Source organism: Lagenorhynchus albirostris, chromosome 16 (genome assembly GCF_949774975.1).
Source record: "Lagenorhynchus albirostris chromosome 16, mLagAlb1.1, whole genome shotgun sequence".
Taxonomy (NCBI): domain Eukaryota; kingdom Metazoa; phylum Chordata; class Mammalia; order Artiodactyla; family Delphinidae; genus Lagenorhynchus; species Lagenorhynchus albirostris.
Window position 1 is genome coordinate 12,633,267 of NC_083110.1, and position 23,322 is coordinate 12,656,588.

A 23,322-nucleotide genomic window follows, 5' to 3' on the forward strand; every position below is an offset into this window, starting at 1 on the left:
CTATGCTGTAATCAGACATTTGTAGGTTCAAATTCTGGCTCAGGGGGCTTCCCTGGTGGCGCAGTGGTTGAGAGTCCACCTGCCGATGCAGGGGACGCGGGTTCGTGCCCCGGTCCGGGAGGATCCCACATGCCGCGGAGCGGCTGTGCCCGTGAGCCATGGCCACTGAGCCTGCGCGTCCGGAGCCTGTGCTCCGCAACGGGAGAGCCCACAGCAGTGAGAGGCCCGCGTACCGCAAAAAAAAAAAAAAAAAAAAAATTCTGGCTCAGCCTTTTTTACTTGTAGAATATCAGTCAAGGGCCTTGACAACTCAGCTTCAGGCTCCTTCTCCATAAAATGGGGCCAGGAGTACCCGCTTCGGGGAAGGGGTGAGGGCGAAATGACAGAATATGTGAAAAGCAATTGGCCTGACTTCTACACTGTCATCAGCAATTACCATTATCACAGAAGACAACCCAGTCCTCTCTAGCGTGGAATGAAAGAGGACAAAATGAAATCAGCATTTCTCTCTCTCAGGGCAGGAGAGTCTCCGCTCCTCTCTGAGCCTTAAGGCCGATTATCTTCAAACTGCAGGCAGAGAAAGTAGGTTATGTACATTTCCCTTAGACTCAATGATTCTCCCCCTTTAAGGAGCTTCTCTGACTTCAAGGGATGCCAGCGAAAGTCAGAAAGCCTTGCCTCTTGTGCAGGGGTAGCAAGCACAGGTGTTAGCGTTTCTGGGAAAGGAACCCAAGGCCCAGTGCAACTTCTGACAACAAAGGGCCCACCTTCGTTGAGCTCGCACGGTTTCTTGGCACCTGAAGGTGTGGTTTTGTGGACTCTCCTGAGCTGGCGTTCCTGTTCTCCCCCGACACTCTGACTGGCTGGGTACCACATGCTCTGTCTCCTGCAAGAAAAATAGGAAAAGTAGATGAACTGTCAGCAGCCATCAGTTCCACAGTGTCCTCTGGCGGGGTGTGGATCACAGGGCAGGGCAGCAGCCATGCAACACACACGCTACCAAGGGCTGTGGGGAAGGGGGCCCATGAGTGATCCAAAACTTAAAAAGCCTCTTTCTAACAGTCAGTTGCTGCAAGATTTCAGAACAAAGAAAAAATAAGAACCTAAAATTTACAATTTATTTTTATATTAAAAATATGAGAGAAGAATATTTAATGAATAGATGTGCAAATACAATTTCTAGAATATTTATAGCATAAGCTCATTTTTGCACAAACATGTATGAATGTACACAAACACACACACACACACACAAATTGGCATCAAGTAAACCAAAATCTTAACAGTGACTAACACTTAAGATGTTACTTTTTTTTCTTTTGAGTACTCATCTATATTTTTTTATACAATAATCAATCATACATTATTCCTATAATACGAAAGAACTTTAAGTTAATCTGAAAACCAAGGAACAAGTCATTTTTATAAAATCCAAATCCCAAGTATGCTTGCTACTCTCTCCTCCCCTCCCCTCCCCTCCCCCCCCAAACACACGCACACACACTCTCCTACACCTGTCATTGGCTACACTGAATCCGAAGAAATCACTTCGTTGGTCCCATTATCCCATGATAAATTCCACTCATTAATTTACAAAAACTCCAGAAGCTAATTCTAGAGAGTATCATAAACACACCAAAGCTAAAATGAATCTGTATTCAATACAAGGACACACAAACCCAAAATGAAAGATTTTTATATGTTCAGCAGTTGAACCACTACCGTATTTGAACAATGCCAAAGCTCTGACAAATTTTCCATAGGATAAAACAGACCCTCTTTACCTGATAAATGAAATACTAAAACCAAATTAGTGAGAAACTCAGAAAATCCAGATGGCTACTGTCAGGCAGTCAAAATATTCATGGGATACAGTGAAGTTGGGTCTGACGGTGCAGTATACTGTGGTGACAATACAGACCAAGGTCCTCTCTTAGGAGTACGGGTTGAAGTCAGTACAAGTGCCAATATGTCAGGTGTCTCAACATGTCAGAAATCATTTTTCTAAAATATTGTACTAGAATAATTTGGTGGGGCTATCTGCCAAGTAGCCATCACAAGATTCTAGAGCAAAATCACAGGAACGCCTTCCTATTAGAGGGGCAAAATGGAAAGTGGGAGCAGAGCTGAGGAAAAGGAATGAATTAGAACTACCAAGATCCTTTCTTTAATTTTTCTAAGCCTCCAGCTTCAGGCAAGACGACACACCACGTGAAAGGGTTCCATTAGTATCCAATGCTTCCCTAGACATAGTAGCTGCTTGTGAAGAATTCTACAGCTATTCAAATACTGGCCAACTTTCCCCAAACAATGGTTTTCAAGTGAGACAGCACTGCTTGCAAGTATACTAGGTATGTGACCTTAGGCAAATCACATCCATTATCTGGACCTCAGTTTCCTTGTCTGTAAGATGGAGATAATACTCCAAGCTCACAAGGCTGCTGAACAAGATGCTCTTTTACTACTTACCAACTGGAGGCACACAGTGGATGGGAGCCACAGATGATGATAACAGCCCTTTTACAAAAACTCCCTCAAAGCTCAGTATTCTGAAACTGCTGTTAAGGAAATCCTTGGAGACGTAACCCAAGTGAGTTCAACAAAATCAAACTTATTTTTGTGGTGGGATGCTTGTTTCAGGTTTCTATACTAATAATATTATTTTAAACATCGTATTTAGAAACCACCCTACTTGTAGGTCTAAAGAAACGGCCCTTCTCATTTCTAAACAATTTAAACCAGAAATTTCCATTCCTTTAAAACCTAACCCTTTTAAGAAAGAGTAGTTTTTTTCCCCCAAAGACAGTGTTTTATCTAATCCTTTGAACCCACGGAGGTTGAGAAGGGTTACAGGCCACACACTGCTGGATTCCCATAGATTTTATAAACAAAAGCAAAAATAAATAAATGGCAATACGTCAAACTAAAAAGCTTTTGTACAGTAAAGAAAATGATCAACAAAATGAAAAGGCAGCCTACTGAATGGGAAAAGATATTTGCAAATCATGTAGCCAACTAGGGGCTAATATCCAAAATATACAAAGAACTCACACAACTCAATAACAAAAAGAAATCTGATTAAGAAATGGGCAGAGGACCTGAATAGGCATTTTTCCAAGGAAGACATACAGATGGCCAACAGACACAGGAAAAGATGCTCAACATCACTAATCATCAGGGAAACGCAAATCAAAACCGCAGTGACGTATCATCTCACACCCGCCAGAATGTCTTTTTGATAATAGCCAACAAATAAATGTTGGTGAGGATGTAGAGAAAAGAGGACCCTCATGCACTGTTGGTGGGAAAGTAAATTGGTTCAGCCACTATGGAAAACAGTATGGAGTTTTCTCAAAAGATTAAAACTACCTTACAACCCAGTGATTCCACCTCTGGGTATTTATCTAGAGAAAATGAAAATAGTAATTTCAAAAGATACATGCACCGCTATGTTCACTGCAGCATTATTCACAATAGCCAAGATATGAAAGCAATCTAAGTGTCCATCGATAAAAGAAGGGATAAAAAGGATGGTATAAACACACACACACACACACACACACACACACACAAACACACTGAATATTACCCAGTCGTAAGAAAAGAATGAAATCTTGTCATTTGCAGCAACATGGATGGACCTAGAGGGCATTACACTAAGTGAAATAAGTCAGACAGAGAAGGACAAATACTGTATGATTTCACTTACATACGGAATCTAAACAACAAAACAAATGAACAAGCAAAACAAAACAGAAACAGACACATGGATACAGAGAAAAGCACTGATGATCGCCAGAAGACAGGTGGGTGGGAGATCGTGCAATATCGGTGAAGGGGATTCAAGAGGTATAAACTTCCAGTTATAAGTCACAGGTAAGTTATGTACAACATAGGGAATATATTCAACAATATTGTGGCAACTCTGTATGGTGACAGATGGTTAGTAGACATATCATGGTGATCAATGTGTTATACATACAAATGTTGAACCACTATGTTGTACACCTGAAACCAATACAACATAAAATGTCAACTATACTTCAATAAAAAAAGCAATCACTTACTACATACCAAGGATGTTGATAGTTAAGAGGGTTATATAAAAGTAAATAAGACATCCCTGCCCCAAAGAACTTTAAAATCTGTTTCTAACAGAAACTGAAGTGTGAGAGGGCAGACACTAACTTGCCTACTTCTGTGTTAATGTGCTTGTCAAATGGGCAGGTCCAAACTGACCAATGGAACAAGGGAAGTAGAAGCCAAGAACTTCTCCTCCAGGTTTGTCCTCCTGCCACCTGGTCAGGCATAGTCTGGATGGGGCACCTGTAAGAGGAGTCATCCTACATCTTTTCCTGCTCCCAACCATACTCTTCTACCCTTCAACCTTACCTCCTGCATGTCCCAAGCCCAGCCTCAGTAAAGTGATTTGTGGGTTTTCTGCTTATAGGTAGGAACAAACAAACTGATTAAGATCTGAGATATTTCATAAGAAAGATATTTCTCAGAAGAAAGATATTTCATACTAAAACAAATGTTACTTTGATTATATTCTGATCCATGAGCAGAGACTAGGATAGTATACACAACGACAAGAGCAAAGCTGTCTACGAATCAGGCTCAGAGGGTCAAAACCCCAGCTGAGTTAAGGAAAAGAACAGGTGTCCCTAAGTAGAAATGGTGAAATATGGTATTTTGTCCTTGTTGGGATTTTAGTGAGTTCAGCTGGCTCATAAAGAGCTTGAGAGAATCTAGTTTTTATCCAATGGCATGTCCACTGCTTCAGGCCCTTCCAAGTTTTCCAATTTGTACAAATCCATGACCCAGAAGAACGAATTTTCCATCCTCATTCCAGTTTTTGCCCTTCTGCTCTAGTATGTCCAGAGTATTACCCTTGGGCCTCAAAGACGTATGCATCCTCTAAATCTTCCTTCCAAGATGTGGCGAGTCAAAACAGTCACTTTTTTCAATCTTCTCACACTTGAGGTTTATCTATGACCATTCTATTCTGAAATTGATTTAAAATGTTATTTCCTCCGACTGCTGGCTTAAGTTTTAAATTAAATGGCTTTATAACTAATCACTCCATTGTTAATAAAAATATCTTGCATTTATCAGAGCGTGTTCTTCCCAAGAGCTCTAATTACTACATGATTAATGCATCTGATATCTCCATACTTCAGAAGAGCACATTCTCAGCTCTCAGAGCAAACAGGAAGTGTTATAAATACACCCTATCCTATCACCCTAAAGTTCCTATTATCTTAAACCTGCACATGTCTGTGAAAGTGACTTAAAGTCCTTCTGAATAATTGGGAGTTTTAAAGACTTTCACCCCTGATTAAAAGAACTACTTGTTATTATCACATTCATTTCACAATTGGGGGAAAGGAAGCCCTGGAAGAGATTATTTAAATTTCTTTTAAAAAATGTGCATCTGATTATTAATGTTCTGACACCTTAAGAAACAGGGAATGTAGATCACTATTCCTTCAGACCTATCAGTCCCATTTTTAAAATAATTTCTGCCTACCTTAGTCACTATTTCAACACACAATAAAGTAAGTCATGTAGGAAGGCAGGCGTCGGTTCAAAGTCCACACATATCCCCAAAGTAGAATCTCCTCTGATCCTATTTCCTTACCTGTAATACAGAGATATCACCTAGTTTACTGCTTAAGAACTGTAAGAATTTCTAGTAGAAAACAGACATTCAAATTATATTGTCTTGTCCACTTTCCAAATAACATTCACTGAGTGCCTGATCTGTACCAACACTAAACGAGGCACGTTTAACCTATATTTCCTCATTTAAATCTAGGAGGTGGATTTTATTCTCCCCGTTTTCTACAGTGAGAATAAGAATAATCAAGAGAAGAACCTAGGGATAAGACAGGAATAAAGACACAGACCTACTAGAGAATAGACTTGAGGACATGGGGAGGGGGAAGGGTAAGCTGTGACGAAGCGAGAGAGAGGCATGGACATATATACACTACCAAATGTAAGGTAGATAGCTAGTGGGAAGCAGCCGCATAGCACAGGGAGATCAGCTCGGTGCTTTGTGACCACCTAGAGGGGTGGGATAGGGAGGGTGGGAGGGAGACGCAAGAGGGAGGAGATATGGGGATATATGTATTCGTATAGCTGATTCACTTTGTTATAAAGCAGAAACTAACACACCACTGTAAAGCAATTATACTCTAATAAAGATGTAAAAAAAAAAGAGAAGACAAGATAGATGACTTACCTAGGACAGAAAGATTGTCTTTTACACAAGAGATGCCTTCCTGAAGACCCTGCAAAATCTAACTGAGATTTATATATTTTAAGACCATTCCCATAACAGAAGATATTGGGTATTTCTGTTCACTAGCTAAAGTGGAAATATTTCAATAAAATAAACACAGCTTATAATTCAACAGACCCAAACAGCTTTGAAATTATGCAAGTCTTGATAAATCTGGGGGGAGAATTACACTATTTCAAATTGTTTGCATTGAGAGACTTAATACTTTATATCCAATATTTAATTCAAAACTGCATGAAATAGGACCACACTGCTCCACTTGAGCTAGAGAACCCAGATTCTAATCCCAACCTCCTAAATCCGAATTGGGAGTTCTGTCCACTATGTTCCAACGTCCCAAATTTACTATGGTCAAATGACAAAACTAAAACAATTTGTAACTAGCTTGATGTCCTTTACTCAACAGGAAACAAATCATGGCTTGGGGAATACTGTACCTATTAAGCAACAGAACACTGTTCCTGAGGGAATTTAGGCAAGAGTGAATATTATAGAGCATTAGAAGAGGCAACACAGAAGCAGGGCATGACTGGCTAACAGGATGGGGATTTCCTTATAAGGCTAGCAGGGCCCACCTTCTTGTGTAAGGGAAAGAACTAAAGATGAGTTGGAGGATTGTAATTGATGTGTCTTAGGTTTCCTGGACAGGTGCTTCCGGTAACTGCAGGCTGACTTAGGCATTGGAAGTCCTGGCCAGAGCCATTAGGCAAAAAAAAGAAATGAAAGTCATCTAAATTCGGAAGGAAGAAGTAAAACTGTCACTATTTGCAGATGACATGATACAGAGAAAACACTAAAAACTCTACAAAAAGGGGAGACCTTCAAGGTGGCAGAGGAGTAAGACGTGGAGCTCACCTTCCTCCCCACAAATACATCAGAAATACATCTACATGTGGAACAGCTCCTACAGAACACCTACTGAATGCTGGCAGAAGACCTCAGACCTCCCAAAAGGCAAGAAACTCCCCACGTACCTGGGTAGGGCAAAAGGAAAAAGAAAAAAGAGACAAAAGAATAGGGATGGGACCTGCACCAGTGGGAGGGAGCTGTGAAGGAGGAAAGGTTTCCACACACTAGAAGCCCCTTCGCAGGCGGAGACGGTGGGTGGTGGGGGGAGGCAGGGGCAAGCTTCAGAGCCGCGGAGGAGAGCCCAGGAACAGGGGTGCGGAGAGCAAAGCGGAGAGATTCCCGCACAGAGGATCGGTGCCGACCGGCACTCACCAGCCCGAGGGGCTTGTCTGCTCACCCGCCGGGACGGGCGGGGCTGGGAGCTGAGGCTCAGGCTTTGGTCAGAGCACCGGGAGAGGACTGGGGTTGGCGGCGTGAACACAGCCTGCAGGGGGCTAGTGCGCCACGGCTAGCCGGGAGGGAGTCCGGGGGAACGTCTGGAGCTGCCGAAGAGGCAAGAGACCATTGTTTTGGGGTTCATGAGGAGAGGGGATTCCTTCCCTGTCTGCCGAGCCTCAGAGACGGGTGCGAGCCACGGCTATCAGCGCGGACCCCAGAGACGGGCATGGGAGGCTAAGGCTGCTGCTGCCGCCACCAAGAAGCCTGTGTGCGAGCACAGGTCACTATCTACACCTCCCCTCCCCGGAGCCTGTGCAGCCTGCCACTGCCAGGGTCCCGTGATCCAGGGACAACTTCCCCGGGAGAACACACGGCACACCTCAGGCTGGTGCAACGTCACGCCGGCCTCTGCCGCCTCAGACTCACCCCGCATTCCATACCCCACCCCCAGTCCCCGTGGCCTGAGTGAGGCAGAGCCCTCTAATCAGTGGCTCCTTTAACCCCGTCCTGTCTGAGCAAAGAACAGACACGCTCAGGTGACCTACACGCAGAGGAGGGGCCATATCCAAAGCTGAGCCCCAGGAGCTGTGCGAACAAAGAAGAGAAAGGGAAATCTCTCCCAGAAGCCTCAGGAGCAGCAGATGAAATCTCCACAATCAATTTGATGTACCCTTTATCTGGGGAATACCTGAATGGACAATGAATCATCCCAGAATTCAGGCGGTGGACTTTGGGAGCAACTGTAGACTTGGGGTTTGCTTTCAGCATCTAATTTTTTCTGGTTTTATGTTTATCTTAGTTTAGTATTTACAATTTATTATCATTGATAGATTTGTTTATTGATATGGTTGCTCTGTTCCTTTCTTTTTATATATATTTTTTCCTTTTTTTCCTTTTTCTCTCTTTCTGAGTGTGTATGTGTATGCTTCTTTGTGTGATTCCGTCTGTATAGTTTTGCTTTTACCATTTGTCCTAGGATTCTGTCCGTCCATTTTTTTCTCATTTATTTTTTTTTAACTTGGTTGTCAGCACTTGTTATCATTGGTAGATTTGATTTTTGGTTTGGTTACTATCTTCTTTTGTTCTTTTGTTTCTTACTTTAAAATTTTTTTATTTTTAACAATTTTAAAAATTTTTTATTTTAATAACTTTATTTTATTTTATTTCATTCTTTTTTTCTCCCTTTTCTTCTGAGCCGTGTGGCTGACAGGGTCTTGGTGCTCTGGCCAGGTATCAGGCCTGTGCCTCTGAGGTGGGAGAGCCAAGTTCAGGACATTAGTCCACCAGAGACCTCCCAGCTCCACATAATATCAAACAGCAAAAGCTCATCTCAATGTTAAGACCCAGCTCCACTCAACGACCAGCAAGCCACAGTGCTGGTCACCCTATGAGAAACAACTAGCAAGACAAGAACACAACCCCACCCATTAGCAGAGAGGCTGCCTAAAATCATAAGCTCACAGACACCCCACAACACACCACAGGATGTGGTCCTGCCCACCAGAAAGACAAGATCCAGCCTCAACCACCAGAACACAGGCACCAGTCCCCTCCACCAGGAATCCTATGCAACCTACTGAACCAACCCTAGCCACTGGGGGCAGACACCAAAAACAACGGCAACTACGAACCTGCAGCCTGAGAAAGGAGACCCCAAACACAGTGAGTTAAGCAAAATGAGAAGACAGAGACAGACATAGCAGATAAAGGACCAAGGTAAATACCCACTAGACCAAACAAATGAAGAGGAAGTAGGCAGTCTGCCTGAAAAAGAATTCAGAGTAATGATAGTAAAGATGATCCAAAACCTTGGAAAAGAATGTAGAAAATACAAGAAATGTTTAAGACAGACCTAGAAGAACTAAAGAGCAAACAATGATGAACAACACAATAAATGAAATTAAAAATTCTCTAGAAGAAATCAATAGCAGAATAACTGAGGCAGAAAAACGGATAAGTGACCTGGAAGATAAAGGAGTGGAAAAAACTACCACAGAGGAGAATAAAGAAAAAAGAATGAAAAGAATTGAGGACAGTCTTAGAGACCTCTGGGACAACATTAAATGCACCAACATTAGAATTATAGGGGTCCCAGAAAAAGAAGAGAAAAAGAAAGGGACTGAAAAAATATTTGAAGAGATTATAGTTGAAAGCTTCCCTAATATGGGAAAGGAAATAGTCAATCAAGTCCAGGAAACACAGAGCAACCCATACAGGATAAATCCAAGGAGAAACATGCCAAGACACATATTAATCAAACTATCAAAAATTCAATACAAAGAAAAATATTAAAAGCAGCAAGGGAAAAACAACAAATAACATACAAGGGAATCCCCAAAAGGTTAACAGCTGATCTTTCAGCAGAAACTGCTAGCCAGAAGGGAATGGCAGGACATATTTAAAGTGATGAAAAGGAAAAACCCTACAACCAAGATTACTCTGCCCAGCAAGGATCTCATTCAGATTTGATAGAGAAATTAAAACCTTTACAGACAAGCAAAAGCTAAGAGAATTCAGCACCACCACACCAGCTTTACAATAAATGCTAAAGGAACTTCTCCAGGCAGGAAACACAAGAGAAGGAAAAGACCTACAATAACAAACCCAAAACAATTTTGAAAATGGTCATAGGAACATACATATTGATAATTACCTTGAATGTAAATGGATTAAATGCTCCAACCAAAAGACATAGACTGGCTGAATGGATACAAAAACAAGACCCATATATATGCTATCTACAAGAGATCATTTCAGACCTAGGGATACATACAGACTGAAAGTGAGGGGATGGAAAAAGATATTCCGTGAAAATGGAAATTAAAGAAAGCTGGAGTAGCAACACTCATATCAGATAAAATAGACTTTAAAATGAAGAATGTTAACAACAGACAAGGAAGGACACTACATAATGATCAAGGGATCAATCCAAGAAGAAGATATAACAATTATAAATATTTATGCACCCAACATAGGAGCACCTCAGTACACAAGGCAAATACTAACAGCCATAAAAGGGGAAATCGACAATAACACAATCATAGTAGGGGACTTTAACACCCCACTTTCACTAATGGATAGATCATCCAAAATAAAAATAAATAAGGAAACACAAAGTTTAAATGATACATTAAACAAGATGGACTTAATTGATATTTATAGGACATTCCATCCTAAAACAACACAATACACTTTCTTCTCAAGTGCTCATGGAACATTCGCCAGGATAGATCATATCTTGGGTCACAAACCAAGCCTTGGTAAATTTAAGAAAATTGAAATCCTGTCAAGGATCTTTTCCGACCACAATGCTATGAGACTAGATATCAATTACAGGAAAAAAGCTGTAAAGAATACAAGCACATGGAGGCTAAAAATACACTATTTAATAACCAAGTGATCACTGAAGAAATCAAAGAGGAAATCAAAAAATACCTACAAACAAATGACAATGAAAACACGATGGCCCAAAACCTATGGGATGCAGCAAAAGCAGTTCTAAGGGGAAAGTTTATAGCAATACAATCCTAACTCAAGAAACAAGAAACATCTCAAATAAACAACCTAACCTTACACCTAAAGCAATCAGAGAAAGAAGAATAAAAAAAAACCCAAATTTAGCAGAAGGAAAGAAATCATAAAGATCAGATCAGAAATAAATGAAAAAGAAATGAAGGAAACGATAGCAAAGATTAATAAAACTAAAAGCTGGTTCTTTGAGAAGATAAACAAAATTGATAACCATTAGCCAGACTCATCAATAAAAAAAGGGAGAAGACTCAAATGAATAGAATTAGAAATGAAAAAGGAGAAGTAACAACTGACACTGTAGAAATACAAAGGATCATGAGAGATTACTACAAGCATCTATATGCCAATAAAATGGACAACCTGGAAGAAATGGACACATTCTTAGAAAAGCACAACCTTCTGAGACTGAACCAGGAAGAAACAGAAAATATAAACAAACCAATCACAAGCACTGAAATTGAAACTGTGATTAAAAATCTTCCAACAAACAAAAGCCCAGGACTAGATGGCTTCACAGGCGAATTCTATCAAACAGTTAGAGAAGAGCTAACACCTATCCTTCTCAACCTCTTCCAAAATATATGAGAGGGAGGAACACTCCCAAACTCATTCTACGAGGCCACCATCACCCCGATACCAAAACCAGACAAAGATGTCACAAAGAAAGAAAACTGCAGGCCAATATCACTGATGAACATAGATGCAAAAATCCTCAACAAAATTCTAGCAAACAGAATCCAACAGTCACAGTAAAAGGATCATACACCAAGATCAAGTGGGGTTTATCCCAGGAATGCAAGGATTCTTCAATATATACAAATCAATCAATGTGATACACCATATTAACAACTTGAAGGATAAAAACCATATGATCATCTCAATAAATGCAGAAAAAGCTTTTCACAAAATTCAACACCCATTTATGATAAAAACCCTCCAGAAAGTCGGCATAGAGGGAACTTTCCTCAACATAATAAAGGCCATATATGACAAACCCACACCCAACACCGTTCTCAACGGTGAAAAACTGAAACAGTTTCCTCTAAGATCAGAAGCTAGACAAGGTTGTCCACTCTCACCACTATTATTCAACATAGTTATGGAAGTTTTAGTCACAGCAATCAGAGAAGAAAAGGAAATAAAGGGAATTCAAATCAGAAAAGAAGAAGTAAAGGTGTCACTGTTTGCAGATGACATGATACTATACGCAGAGAATCCTAAGGACGCTACCAGAAAACTACTAGAGCTAATCAATGAATTTGGTAAAGTAGCAGGATACAAAATATAATGCACAGAAATCTCTTGCATTCCTATACACTAATGATGAAAAACCTGAAAGTGAAATTAAGAAAACACTCCCATTTACCACTGCAACAAAAAGAATAAAATACTTAGGAATAAACCTACCTAAGGAGACAAAACACCTGAATGCAGAAAACTATAAGACACTGACGAAAGAAATTAAAGATGATACAAACAGATGAAGAGAGATACCATGTTCTTGGATTGGAAGAATCAACATTGTGAAAATGACTATACTACCCAAAGCAATCTACAGATTCAATGCAATCCCTATCAAACTACCAAAGGCATTTTTCACAGAACTAGAACAAAAAATTTCACAATTTGTATGGAAACACAAAAGACCCCGAATAGCCAAAGCAATCTTGAGAAAGAAAAACGGATCTGGAGGAATCAGGCTCCCAGACTTCAGACTATACTACAAAGCTACAGGAATCAAGACCGTATGGTACTGGCACAAAAACAGAAATATAGATCAATGGAACAGGATAGAAAGCCCAGAGATAAACCCATGCACATATGGTCACTTTATTTTTGATAAAGGTGGTGAGATTATACAATGGAGAAAAGACAGCCTCTTCAATAAGTGGTACTGGGAAAACTGGACAGCTACATTGGAAAGAATGAAATTAGAACACTCCCTAACACCATATACAAAAATAAACTCAAAATGGATTAAAGACCTTAATGTAAGGCCAGGCACTACAAAACTCTTAGAGGAAAATATAGGCAGAACACTCTATGACATAAATCACAGCAAGATCCTTTTTGACCCACATTCTAGAGAAATGGAAATAAAAACAAAAATAAACAAATGGGACCTAATGAAACTTCAAAGCTTTTGCACAGCAAAGGAGACCATAAACAAGACCAAAAGACAACCCTCAGAATGGGAGAAAATACTTGCAAATGAAGCAACTGACAAAGGACTAATCTCCAAAATTTACAAGCAGCTCATGCAGCTCAATATCAAAAAAACAAACAACCCAATCCAAAACTGGGCAGAAGACCTAAACAGACATTTCTCCAAAGAAGATATACATATTGCCAACAAACACATGAAAGGATGCTCAAATTATTAATCATTAGAGAAATGCAAATCAAAAGTACAATGAAGGGGGCTTCCCTGGTGGTGCAGTGGTTGAGAGTCTGCCTGCCGATGCAGGGGACATGGGTTCGTGTCCCAGTCCAGGAAGATCCCACATGCCGTGGTGCAGCTGGGCCTGTGAGCCATGGCCGCTGAGGCCGCGTGTCCGGAGCCTGTGCTCCAGAACGGGAGAGGCCACAACAGTGAGAGGCCCGTGTACTGCAAGAAAATAAAAGAAAAAAAAAATCTACAAACAATAAATGCTGGAGAGGGTGTGGAGAAAAGGGAACCCTCCTGCACTGTTGGTGGGAATGTAAATTGATACAGGCACTATGGAGAACAGTATGGAGGCTCATTAAAAAACTAAAAATAGAACTATCATATAAGTCAGCACTCCCACTACTGGGCATATTCCCTGAAGAACCATAATTCAAAAAGAGTCATGTACCACAATGTTCACTGCAGCTCTATTACAATAGCCAGGACATGGAAGCAACCTAAGTGTCCATCAACAGATGAATGGATAAAGAAGATGTGGCACATATATACAATGGAATATTACTCAGCTATAAAAAGAAACTAAATTGAGTTTTTTGTAGTGAGGTTGATGGATCTAGAGTCTTTCATACAGAGTGAAGTAAGTCAGAAAAAGAAAAACAAATACCATATGCTAACACATAGATATGCAATCTAAAAAAAAAAAAAAAAGTGGTTCTGAAGAACCTAGGGCCAGGACAGGAATAAAGACAGTCGTAGAGAATGGACTTGAGGACACGGGGAGGGGGAAGGGTAAGCTGGGACAAAGTGAGAGAGTGGCATGGACTTATATATACTGCCAAATGTAAAACAGATAGCTAGTGGGAAGCAGCCGCATAGCACAGGGAGATCAGCTCAGTGCTTTGTGACCACCTTGATGGGTGGGATATGGAGGATGGGAGGGAGATGCAAGAGGAAGGGGATATGGGGATATATGTATATGTATAGCTGATTCACTTTGTGATAAAGCAGAAACTAACACACCATTTTAAAGCAATTATACTCCAATAAAGATGTTAAAAAATTTTTTTTAAAGACTCTGAAAAGAAATAGAACTAATAAACAAATTCAGTAAAGGTGCAGGATGCAAAATCGATACAGAAAATTCTGTTGTGTGGGCTTCCCTGGTGGCGCAGTGGTTGGGAGTCCGCCTGCCGATGCAGGGGATGCGGGCTCATGCCCCATCCCTGGAGGATCCCACATGCCGCAGAGTGGCTGGGCCCATGTCCCATGGCCACTGGGCCTGCGCATCTGGAGCCTGTGCTCCGCAACGGGAGAGGCCACAGCAGTGAGAGGCCCGCGTACCGCAAAAAAAAAAAAAAAAATCTGTTGTGTTTCTATACACTAGTAAGAAACTATTAGATAAATTAAGAAAACAATCCCATTAAAATTGCATCAAAAAGAATAAAATACCTAGGAATAAATTTAACCAAGGAAGTGAAAGACCTGTACATTAATAAGATACTGATGAAAGAAATTGAAAAAGACACAAATAAATGGAAACATATTCAATGCTGATAGACTGGAAGAATTAATAGTGTTAAATTTTCCACATCACCTGAAGCAATCTACAAATTCAATGCAATCCTGTCAAAATTTCAATGGCATTTTTCACAGAACTAAAACTAGTAATTCTAAAATTTGTATGGAACCACAAAAGACACGAAGTATCCAAAGAAATCTTGAGAAAGAAGAACAAGGCTGGTGGTATCATGCTCCCTGATTTCAAACTGTATTGCAAATCTTTACTAATCAAAACAGTATGGTATTGGCATAAAAACGGACACAGAGATCAATGGAACAGAACAGAGCGAAGAAATAAACCTACGCTTATGTAGTTAATTAATTTACGACAACGGAGACAAGTATGTCTCCTTTGGCAAAACTGGACAGCCATGTGCAAAAGAATAAATGGTGCTGGGATAACTGGACAGCGATGTGCAGAAGAATGAAACTAGACCACTATCTTACACCATACACAAAAATTAACTAAAAATTGATTAAAGACTTGAATGTAAGACCAGAAACCATCAAACACCTAGAAGAAAACATATATGTAAGTTTCATGACATCACTCTTAGCCGTATTTTTTTGGATCTACTCCAAAGACAATGGCAGCAAAAGCAAAAGTAATCAAATGAGACTACATCACACTGTAAAGCATCTTTACAGTGAAGGAAACCACCAACAAAATAAAAAGGCAACCTACTGAATGGGACAAGGTATTTGTCAATCATGAATCTATAAGGGGCTAATATCCAAAATATAAAGAACTCATACAACTCAATAACAAAAAAAACAACCCAATTAAAAAGTGGGCAGAGGATCTGAGAAGATATTTTTCCAAGGAAGACATAAAAATGGCCAACAAGCACATGAAAAGATGCTCAACATCACTAAATCTCAGGGAAATGCAAGTAAAAACAACAAGATAATATCTCACACCTGTCAGAACGGCTATTATTAGAAGGACAGGTAACAAGTGTTGAGGAGGAAGTGGAAAAAAGGGAACCTTTGTGTACTATGGGTGGGAACATAAATTGGTGCAGCCACTCTAGACAACAGTATGGAGGTTACCCCAAAAACTAAAAACAGAACTATCTAAAGGTCCAACCATTTCACTCCTGGGTATTTACCTGAAGAAAAGGAAAACACTAACTTGAAAAGATGTATGCACCCCAATGTACATAGTAGCATTATTCACAATAGCCAAGATATGGGAGCAACCTAAGTATCCACTGACAGATGAATGGATAAAGAAGACGTGGTACATATATACAGTGGAATACTACTCAGCCATAAAAAAGAATGAAATAATGCCATTTACAACAACATGGATGGACCTTGAGGGTATTTTGCTAAGTGAGATGAGTCAGGCAGAGAAAGATTAATACTGCATGATTTTACTTATGTGTGGAAGCTAAAAACCAAACCAACAAACATACAAAACTCAAATACGAAGAACAGATCAAGGATTATCAGAGGGGAAAGGGGTTGGAGGTGAGCAGAAATGGTGAAGGAGGTCAGTTTTATGGTGATGGATGGAAACTAGACTTACTGTAGTGATCACTCTGTAGTGTATGTCAAGGTCAAATTATGATGTTATACTCTGAAACTAACATGTTATATACCAAATTTACCTCAATTGAAAACAAAAAGATTTCTTTATAGTGGAGGATTCCCTAATGGTTTTTAATAGCTGACTTGTGCCTACTTAGATTTTGATGTTCCCTTGGTCAAAAAAGCCTGAATTTCTTCTCTTTATTTATTTCCCCAAATCCCCCAGCAGTTTATGCTGTGGAGGCTTACCTGGCAGCTTTGTGAGTTCCCTAACAGCTTCCATCTTGCTTTCTTTAGACTGAGGGGTAACTATTATTTTCCCTTGAAATAATCCTCCCTCATTCAACCAGATTTACTGTTTCTGGCTGCCTGTGCACAGTTCCTGAGACCTAAAGCCTCACCATGAAAACCTAGAGTCTCTCACACCCCAATTTTCCACCTGGAAAAAGTAGGACAAACAAACTCAAAGAGCTCAGAATGCAAAAGCAGCAGAGCTCCACCTGAGAGAAGCTTCCTGGAGATCCCGCAGAGAGGCCCAAAAGGTAGCAAATCAAGAGGGCTCTGTTGGTACCTTCATCTGCATCTAGGAGCCGTCCCCAGAATCTTCAGCACCTGTCTTCCAGTCCCATCTCATCACCACTGTCCAATGACCAAACTAAAGCAACTTGGTAACGAGTGTGGTATCTTTCATCCAAGGGACTACAATCCGTGGACTGGGAAAGTCCAGGGCCTCACAATCAGTGGACCGCTCTTCCCAAAGGATACTGGGCGAGCGTGAGTTTCAAAGAGTGCTCGAAACAGCAATGTGGAAGGCGCGCATGCTCGGCTAGGCGGACGGGTACTCCTTATTAGGCTGGTGGGTCCTATTTTCTAGGGTAAGATAAACTAGCTAAAGCTGAGTTAGAGGACTGTGATTGGTTTGTGCTCAATTTCCTTGACAGGTGTTTCCCATAAGGGCAGGTTTAGGTTGGTGAGGTGATCTGGGCCCCTGGGCGGCCTCTATTTTATGGGTCCTGATAAACAAATTAACGTGATCACTGCAGACCCGAGAAGTATCCCATGCAAATCAGCGTGAAAGCAGTCACATTTAACAACGTGTAACAGCTGGGGTGGGTGGTGTTCAAGTGTAAAATCTCGAGAGCATACAACAGAGTATCAGAGAGGGTCTCCAGGCATTTGGGTTTTCAGTGGTACTGATTTTTGTTCCTCTGCAGCATGTGGATAAAGGACACGGGACTCCAAAGTGAGAGAGGTTCATAGGAAATGAAGGTCTTCCGAACATGAGTTTACACAGGTGGTAGCCAGCGGGGAGTGGCAGGTTTAACCAGCTACACGAGAGGCAAGGTTAGCCGCCTTGGGTGTTGTGACTGCCCCAAATCCAAGTACCCCGTTCCAGGAAGCCTCACGTCTGCTCCTGCCCCACTGAGGAGTTAGACCTTGTACAAGCCTCCAACTCTTCCACTCACTCCAACTGTAACATGTCACTGAGTCTACAGAAGGCCGCAAACAGGATGAAGCTCGAAGGAAAGCAGAAGGCAGATTCTGGTCACCATTACTTTGTTCTACTCCCTAGTAGCACTGGTATCTCAAACCGCCACGCCCAGGCCCTGAAAAGTGCTTATGCTGACCTTTGAACCCGCCTGATCCCTCAAGGCGTGTGAAGCTTCTGACTTGACCATTCTACCTCCTAGGATTCAGGGACAGGCCATGTCTTCAGCATTAGGGGCTTCCTGGGTTTCTGACTCCAGTGGACCCTTGAACAACACAGGGGTTAGGGGCACCTGATGCCCTACTCCCACCCCCAGTCGAAAATCTGTGTACTATCATCTCTGACTCAAAAACCAAGGAACTGATAAGTGACTCACCCAAGGGCGGGAAGTTGAAACCATTTGGATAGAATGAGGACTTGAACCCTAGTTCTTCTGATTCCACATATTGTGCTCTCTAATCAACACAAACTTTTCCCCACAATTAGCTCATTTAAAGACCTGTAAAATGAAAACGGAGGTACTGTATTTTTTGAAAAAGATTTGCATATAAGTGGCCCAACCCATGTTGTTCAAGGGTCATCTGTACATTCATTTATCGTTCACATATGCAGCTTCTATCAGGGGCTACATTCTGTGCTCTTCCTCATTCTTGCCCTCAGGGAGCTTGCAGTCTAATGGTGGCGATGGTGGTGGCAGCCACATACAAGCTACTACAGTACAGTATGAGCAGTGCTACAATAGGATACAGGTTTGTGTGAGACGCTCTGGGAACACGTGGGAATGACACCAAATCCAGTTCATGGGAGAAGCATCCCTGAAGTGGTCTAAAGGATGAAGCAGAAACAGGGAGGCAGAATGTACCAAAGCAAACAGGTGTCAACTAGAAATTGGCATGTTCCAGGAACTCAGAGCGGTTGGCGGTGTTTGCGGTGAGAGTCACACGGGTGGGGAGGTGAGACCAATGCGGTGGGCAAGGCACAGGCAGAGGCCAGATCGTATGAGCCCTGTGAGAGTTCGGGCTTTATTCTGAAGGCACTGGCAAGTCTCTGAATATTATAAGTAAGACGTGTTTAGATTCGCACTGGAGAAAGATCATCTGGGACCTGTGGGGCAAGTGAATTAGAAGGTGAGGAGGGAAAGGCACAGAAAGGAGGACAGTTAGACAATAGAGCACCCCAAGTAAGAGATGACTGTCACTTGGCATTACAGAGGTGGCAGTCAGAATGGAGAAAGACTCATTGGTTTAAAAGATATTGAATCAGTGGAAACAATAGGCCTGGTGATTGACAGGATGTGGTTGAATGAAAAAGAGGATGGACTGAAGATGAGGCCAAATCTTGAGCTTGGAAAATGGGGTGAATAATATCGCTGCTCCCTGAGATGGAAACAGGAAGAGAAACGGTGTTCAGGAAAAGTCGGGTGTCGTGCCTGTACAGCATCCAAGTGCGCAATGATAAACAGATGGGCTGGGGTCCCAGAGCCAGACAGGGGCTGGGAATATATGTTTGGAAATAAGCATGAAGGTGACTAAAACTACAAGTGGAAGAATTCCACTCAGTATGTGCAGAGAGAGAAGAGAAAACCTAGAAGAGAACCCTGAGAAACACCAGTATTTACGGGACTGATGATATATTGTTAAATTAAAAACTAAGCTAAGAGTCTAAGTGTCCATCTATAGATGAATGGATAAAGATGTGGCACATATATACAATGGAATATTACTCAGCCATAAAACGAAACAAAATTGAGTTATCTGTAGTGAGGTGGATGGACCTAGAGTCTGTCATACAGAGTGAAGTAAGTCAGAAAGAGAAAAACAAATACTGTATGCTAACACACATATATGGATTCTAAAAAAAAAAAAATGGTTCTGAAGAACCTAGGGCCAGGACAGGAATAAAGACACGGACGTAGAGAATGGACTTGAGGACATGGGGAGGGGGAAGGGTAAGCTGGGACGAAGTGAGAGAGTGGCATGGACATATGTACTCTACCAAATGTAAATTAGATAGCTAGTGGGAAGCAGCCGCATGGCACAGGGAGATCAGCTCGGTGCTTTGTGACCACCTAGAGGGGTGGGATAGGGAGGGTGGGAGGGAGACGCAAGAGGGAGGGGATATGGGGATATATGTATATGTATAGCTGATTCACTCTGCTATACAGCAGAAACTAACACACCATTGTAAAGCAATTATACTCCAATAAAGATGTTAAAAAAGTAATTAATTAATTAAAAAATTAAGCTGCAAAATAGTATATACAGTAAGACCCCATGGAAGGGAATTCCCTGGTGGTCCAGTGGTTCGGACTCCACTCTTTCACTGCCAAGGGCATGGGTTCAATCCCTGGTCAGGGAACTAAGATCCCACAAGCCATGCAGGTCAGCCAAAAAAAACCCAAAAAACAAAAAACAAAAAAACTAGTAAGCGTTCATGGGAAAGGTGGAGGGGATGACCAAATATGTGTGTGTATCTGACAGTGTGTACTGTTGTGTACTTATTTTTTTGTGGGATGTGTTAATTTATACTCTATTGTTTGAATTGTTTAATGAGTATATATTGTTTTTATAATTTAACATAACAGTATTTCATTTTACAAACCTTTAAGAAACAGGCAGATGGGAAGGAAACTGCAAAGAACACCAAGAAAGAGAAATGGGAAGAAAATGCAGAGAAGGAGGCTTATTGCCTGACCCTACTTTCTTATCTCACTGTAATGCTAAAGGATTTTAACTCTCTGTGGGAAATCAGGGTAAGGCAAAAAAAAGAAACAATAAATATTAGTAAGAGTTCACCCAACCATATGACTTGTGTTTGAAAATGTTATAAATAATGTTCTCTAAAATAGATGCCACTGTTTCTTACATTCTAGGTATGTTAAGTTTTAGTAAAGACACACAATTTCCATCAGCAAGGAATTAAAAATTATGACCAAATGGGACAAGGGGTGCAGTGAGTCAGCACCTATAACTATGGTGACACAAGCATAAGCCCTCCTACTAGAACCCAGTCATATCCACAGGGCAGAGGCGTGAAAGACATGATGGCACCTTTATAAAGTGTACACTCCCTTCTCCGCCCCACTGCCTCTTAAGCCTATGACTTAAGCTAGTGCCTCATTTTGACTTTAAAAGATTACTATAATTTCTGTGATTTTAATATAAATTAAATATTTATGCATATTTTAAATCATCTCCCTCTGAGTTGGGATTTAAACTCCTCTAAATGTCTCTTTTTTACTATAGAATACTTCCTTCCCAGGAAAAAAGTCACCTTTTATTCCCCTTTTCACAGAGAAAGTGAGCAGCCTGTTGATATGGAAACTCTACCATGTTATTTTCTGAAATGATGAAACTATGTCTGTTATTCTTTGCTTTCAAATATCCCTCAGTGTTCCATTTCACAACCTCCCTTGTTTATTTTATGTAGTTTAGCAAGAATCAAATTAGTCTTCAGTTCCCAGAGCAGCCATGAGAAAAATCCAAAATTACCATCACAAAAATGACCCCAGCTCCTCAAGCTTCCCCACTCATGTCAAGCACAGGAGAACTAGGGCTACTCAAATTCAGAAAAAGTTCCATACTCAATGAGCAGGTGGCAAAGGGGGCCTAAACTCTGTGGTTTCTTGATAGCTACTTATTCAAATACATAATGAATACTTTCTACAGTGCCAGGGATGGTTCTAGCCGTGGGACCATAGTGGAAAATAAAACAGAGCATCACTCAGGAAAATAACAACAACAAAAAAAAAAAAAGAAGGAGAAGAGAAAGAAAAAAAGGAGAAGACAGTTCTAGTTTTTGCCAATCAATGCATATTCCTCCCCATTTCCAACCTCCTATTGTAATAGCAGATGATCAAATCAATAAGCCTAGGAGCACCACAAGATACATAATATCTTCTGAGAAGATCCCTCCGTGCCCTGATCACCTTTCAACTCATATCCTTTGCCCTCTCAATGCAGTTTCCTCATTCCTGGGATGTCTGCCTCATTCCAGTATCATCTATATCCTGTCTTAGTTCAGGCAGATATAACACGAATACCATAGACGAGGTGGCTTAAACAACAGAGATTTATTTCTCACCGTTCTGGAGGCTGGGAAGTCCAAGATCAAGGGGTCAGCCAGCTGGGCTCCTAGGGAGGGCCCCCTTCCTGCTTTACAGATGGATGCCTTCTTGCTCTATGCTCACATGGCAGAGGGAGAGGACGCAAGCCCTCTCTTTTCTCTTCTTACAAGGGCACCAATCCATCTCCCACAGGCTCCATCTCCAAATACCATCACATTAAAGATTAGGGTTCCAACATACACGTTTGGGGGGTACACAAATATACAATGCATACCATAGCCCATGGATCCTGGGTGGTCCTCCTCCAATCCCATGTCCTCTGATGACTTTAGGCCACATCAGCAGCCCTATCTCTCTCCTTCTGGACTCTCCTCTCGTTCTCTGTATGCTTAATCCAGTACAGCCTTGTTTCACAGTCTATGCAGGATGTGTGCTCAGCTTGCGTCCCTCGAGTTAAAACGTAAGCCAGCACCCCCAGAGAGGACGTCTGTGTCTCGCATTTCTTTCAGTCTCTCAAAGTGTTCCAGCACTGTACAAAATTCTGTTGATTCATTCATTCAGTCATAACGTGTCCACAAAGTACCAGAGCCTGATGCTGAGGAACAGTCGTTTGTGGATTTGGGAAATCGAAACACACACACACACCACCCTCCGCAACATAAAGAACTAAATACTTTTACTGCAGTGCCAGTGTCTCACGGCTTGCGTGCTCATTTCTGTAACTGGGATGAGGCTAAGAGAGTTTGGCCTAGGGAAGTGCCTTGAACAGCTCTTTCACTGAATAGATCAGAGACTGCCAAACACTAACAGCAGCTTGCATTTGCAGCACGTAAACTTCTCAAATTGTTTTCCCATCCATGAGCACAACTTATCAAGTATGTTTCTTAAAATAAGGGCATCTAAGTACTTGAAAAGAATCCGTTTTATACATTATGATTATAATGTTTATAATAATGTTGTAATATTGTAATTACTATAATCCTGTCTACATCATTATTATGTTGAACAGCTTTTCATAGCTGATGGTCATGTCGAATTCAACCCAGAATTTTTCTTACAAATTCTGAACAAACGAAAACTTCAGGTCTTCCTATGGAACACTGAACTGCTATCCAACTGCTGAACAAAAACACAGCATTCGACAAGGGTGTTTC

At 41.2% G+C, this 23,322-nt stretch overlaps 1 protein-coding gene across 7 annotated transcripts in view; it reads right to left on the reverse strand.

The window, feature by feature from the left end:
- Nucleotides 1-23,322, reverse strand: part of FAM13C (family with sequence similarity 13 member C) — a 135,813-nt gene that overhangs the window by 71,632 nt on the left and 40,859 nt on the right. For all 7 annotated transcript variants that reach the window (XM_060126157.1, XM_060126161.1, XM_060126160.1 and 4 more), the window contains one exon: nucleotides 768-886. In XM_060126157.1, coding sequence (XP_059982140.1) covers nucleotides 768-886 — 119 coding nt within the window. The remainder of the gene's footprint in view (nucleotides 1-767; nucleotides 887-23,322) is intronic.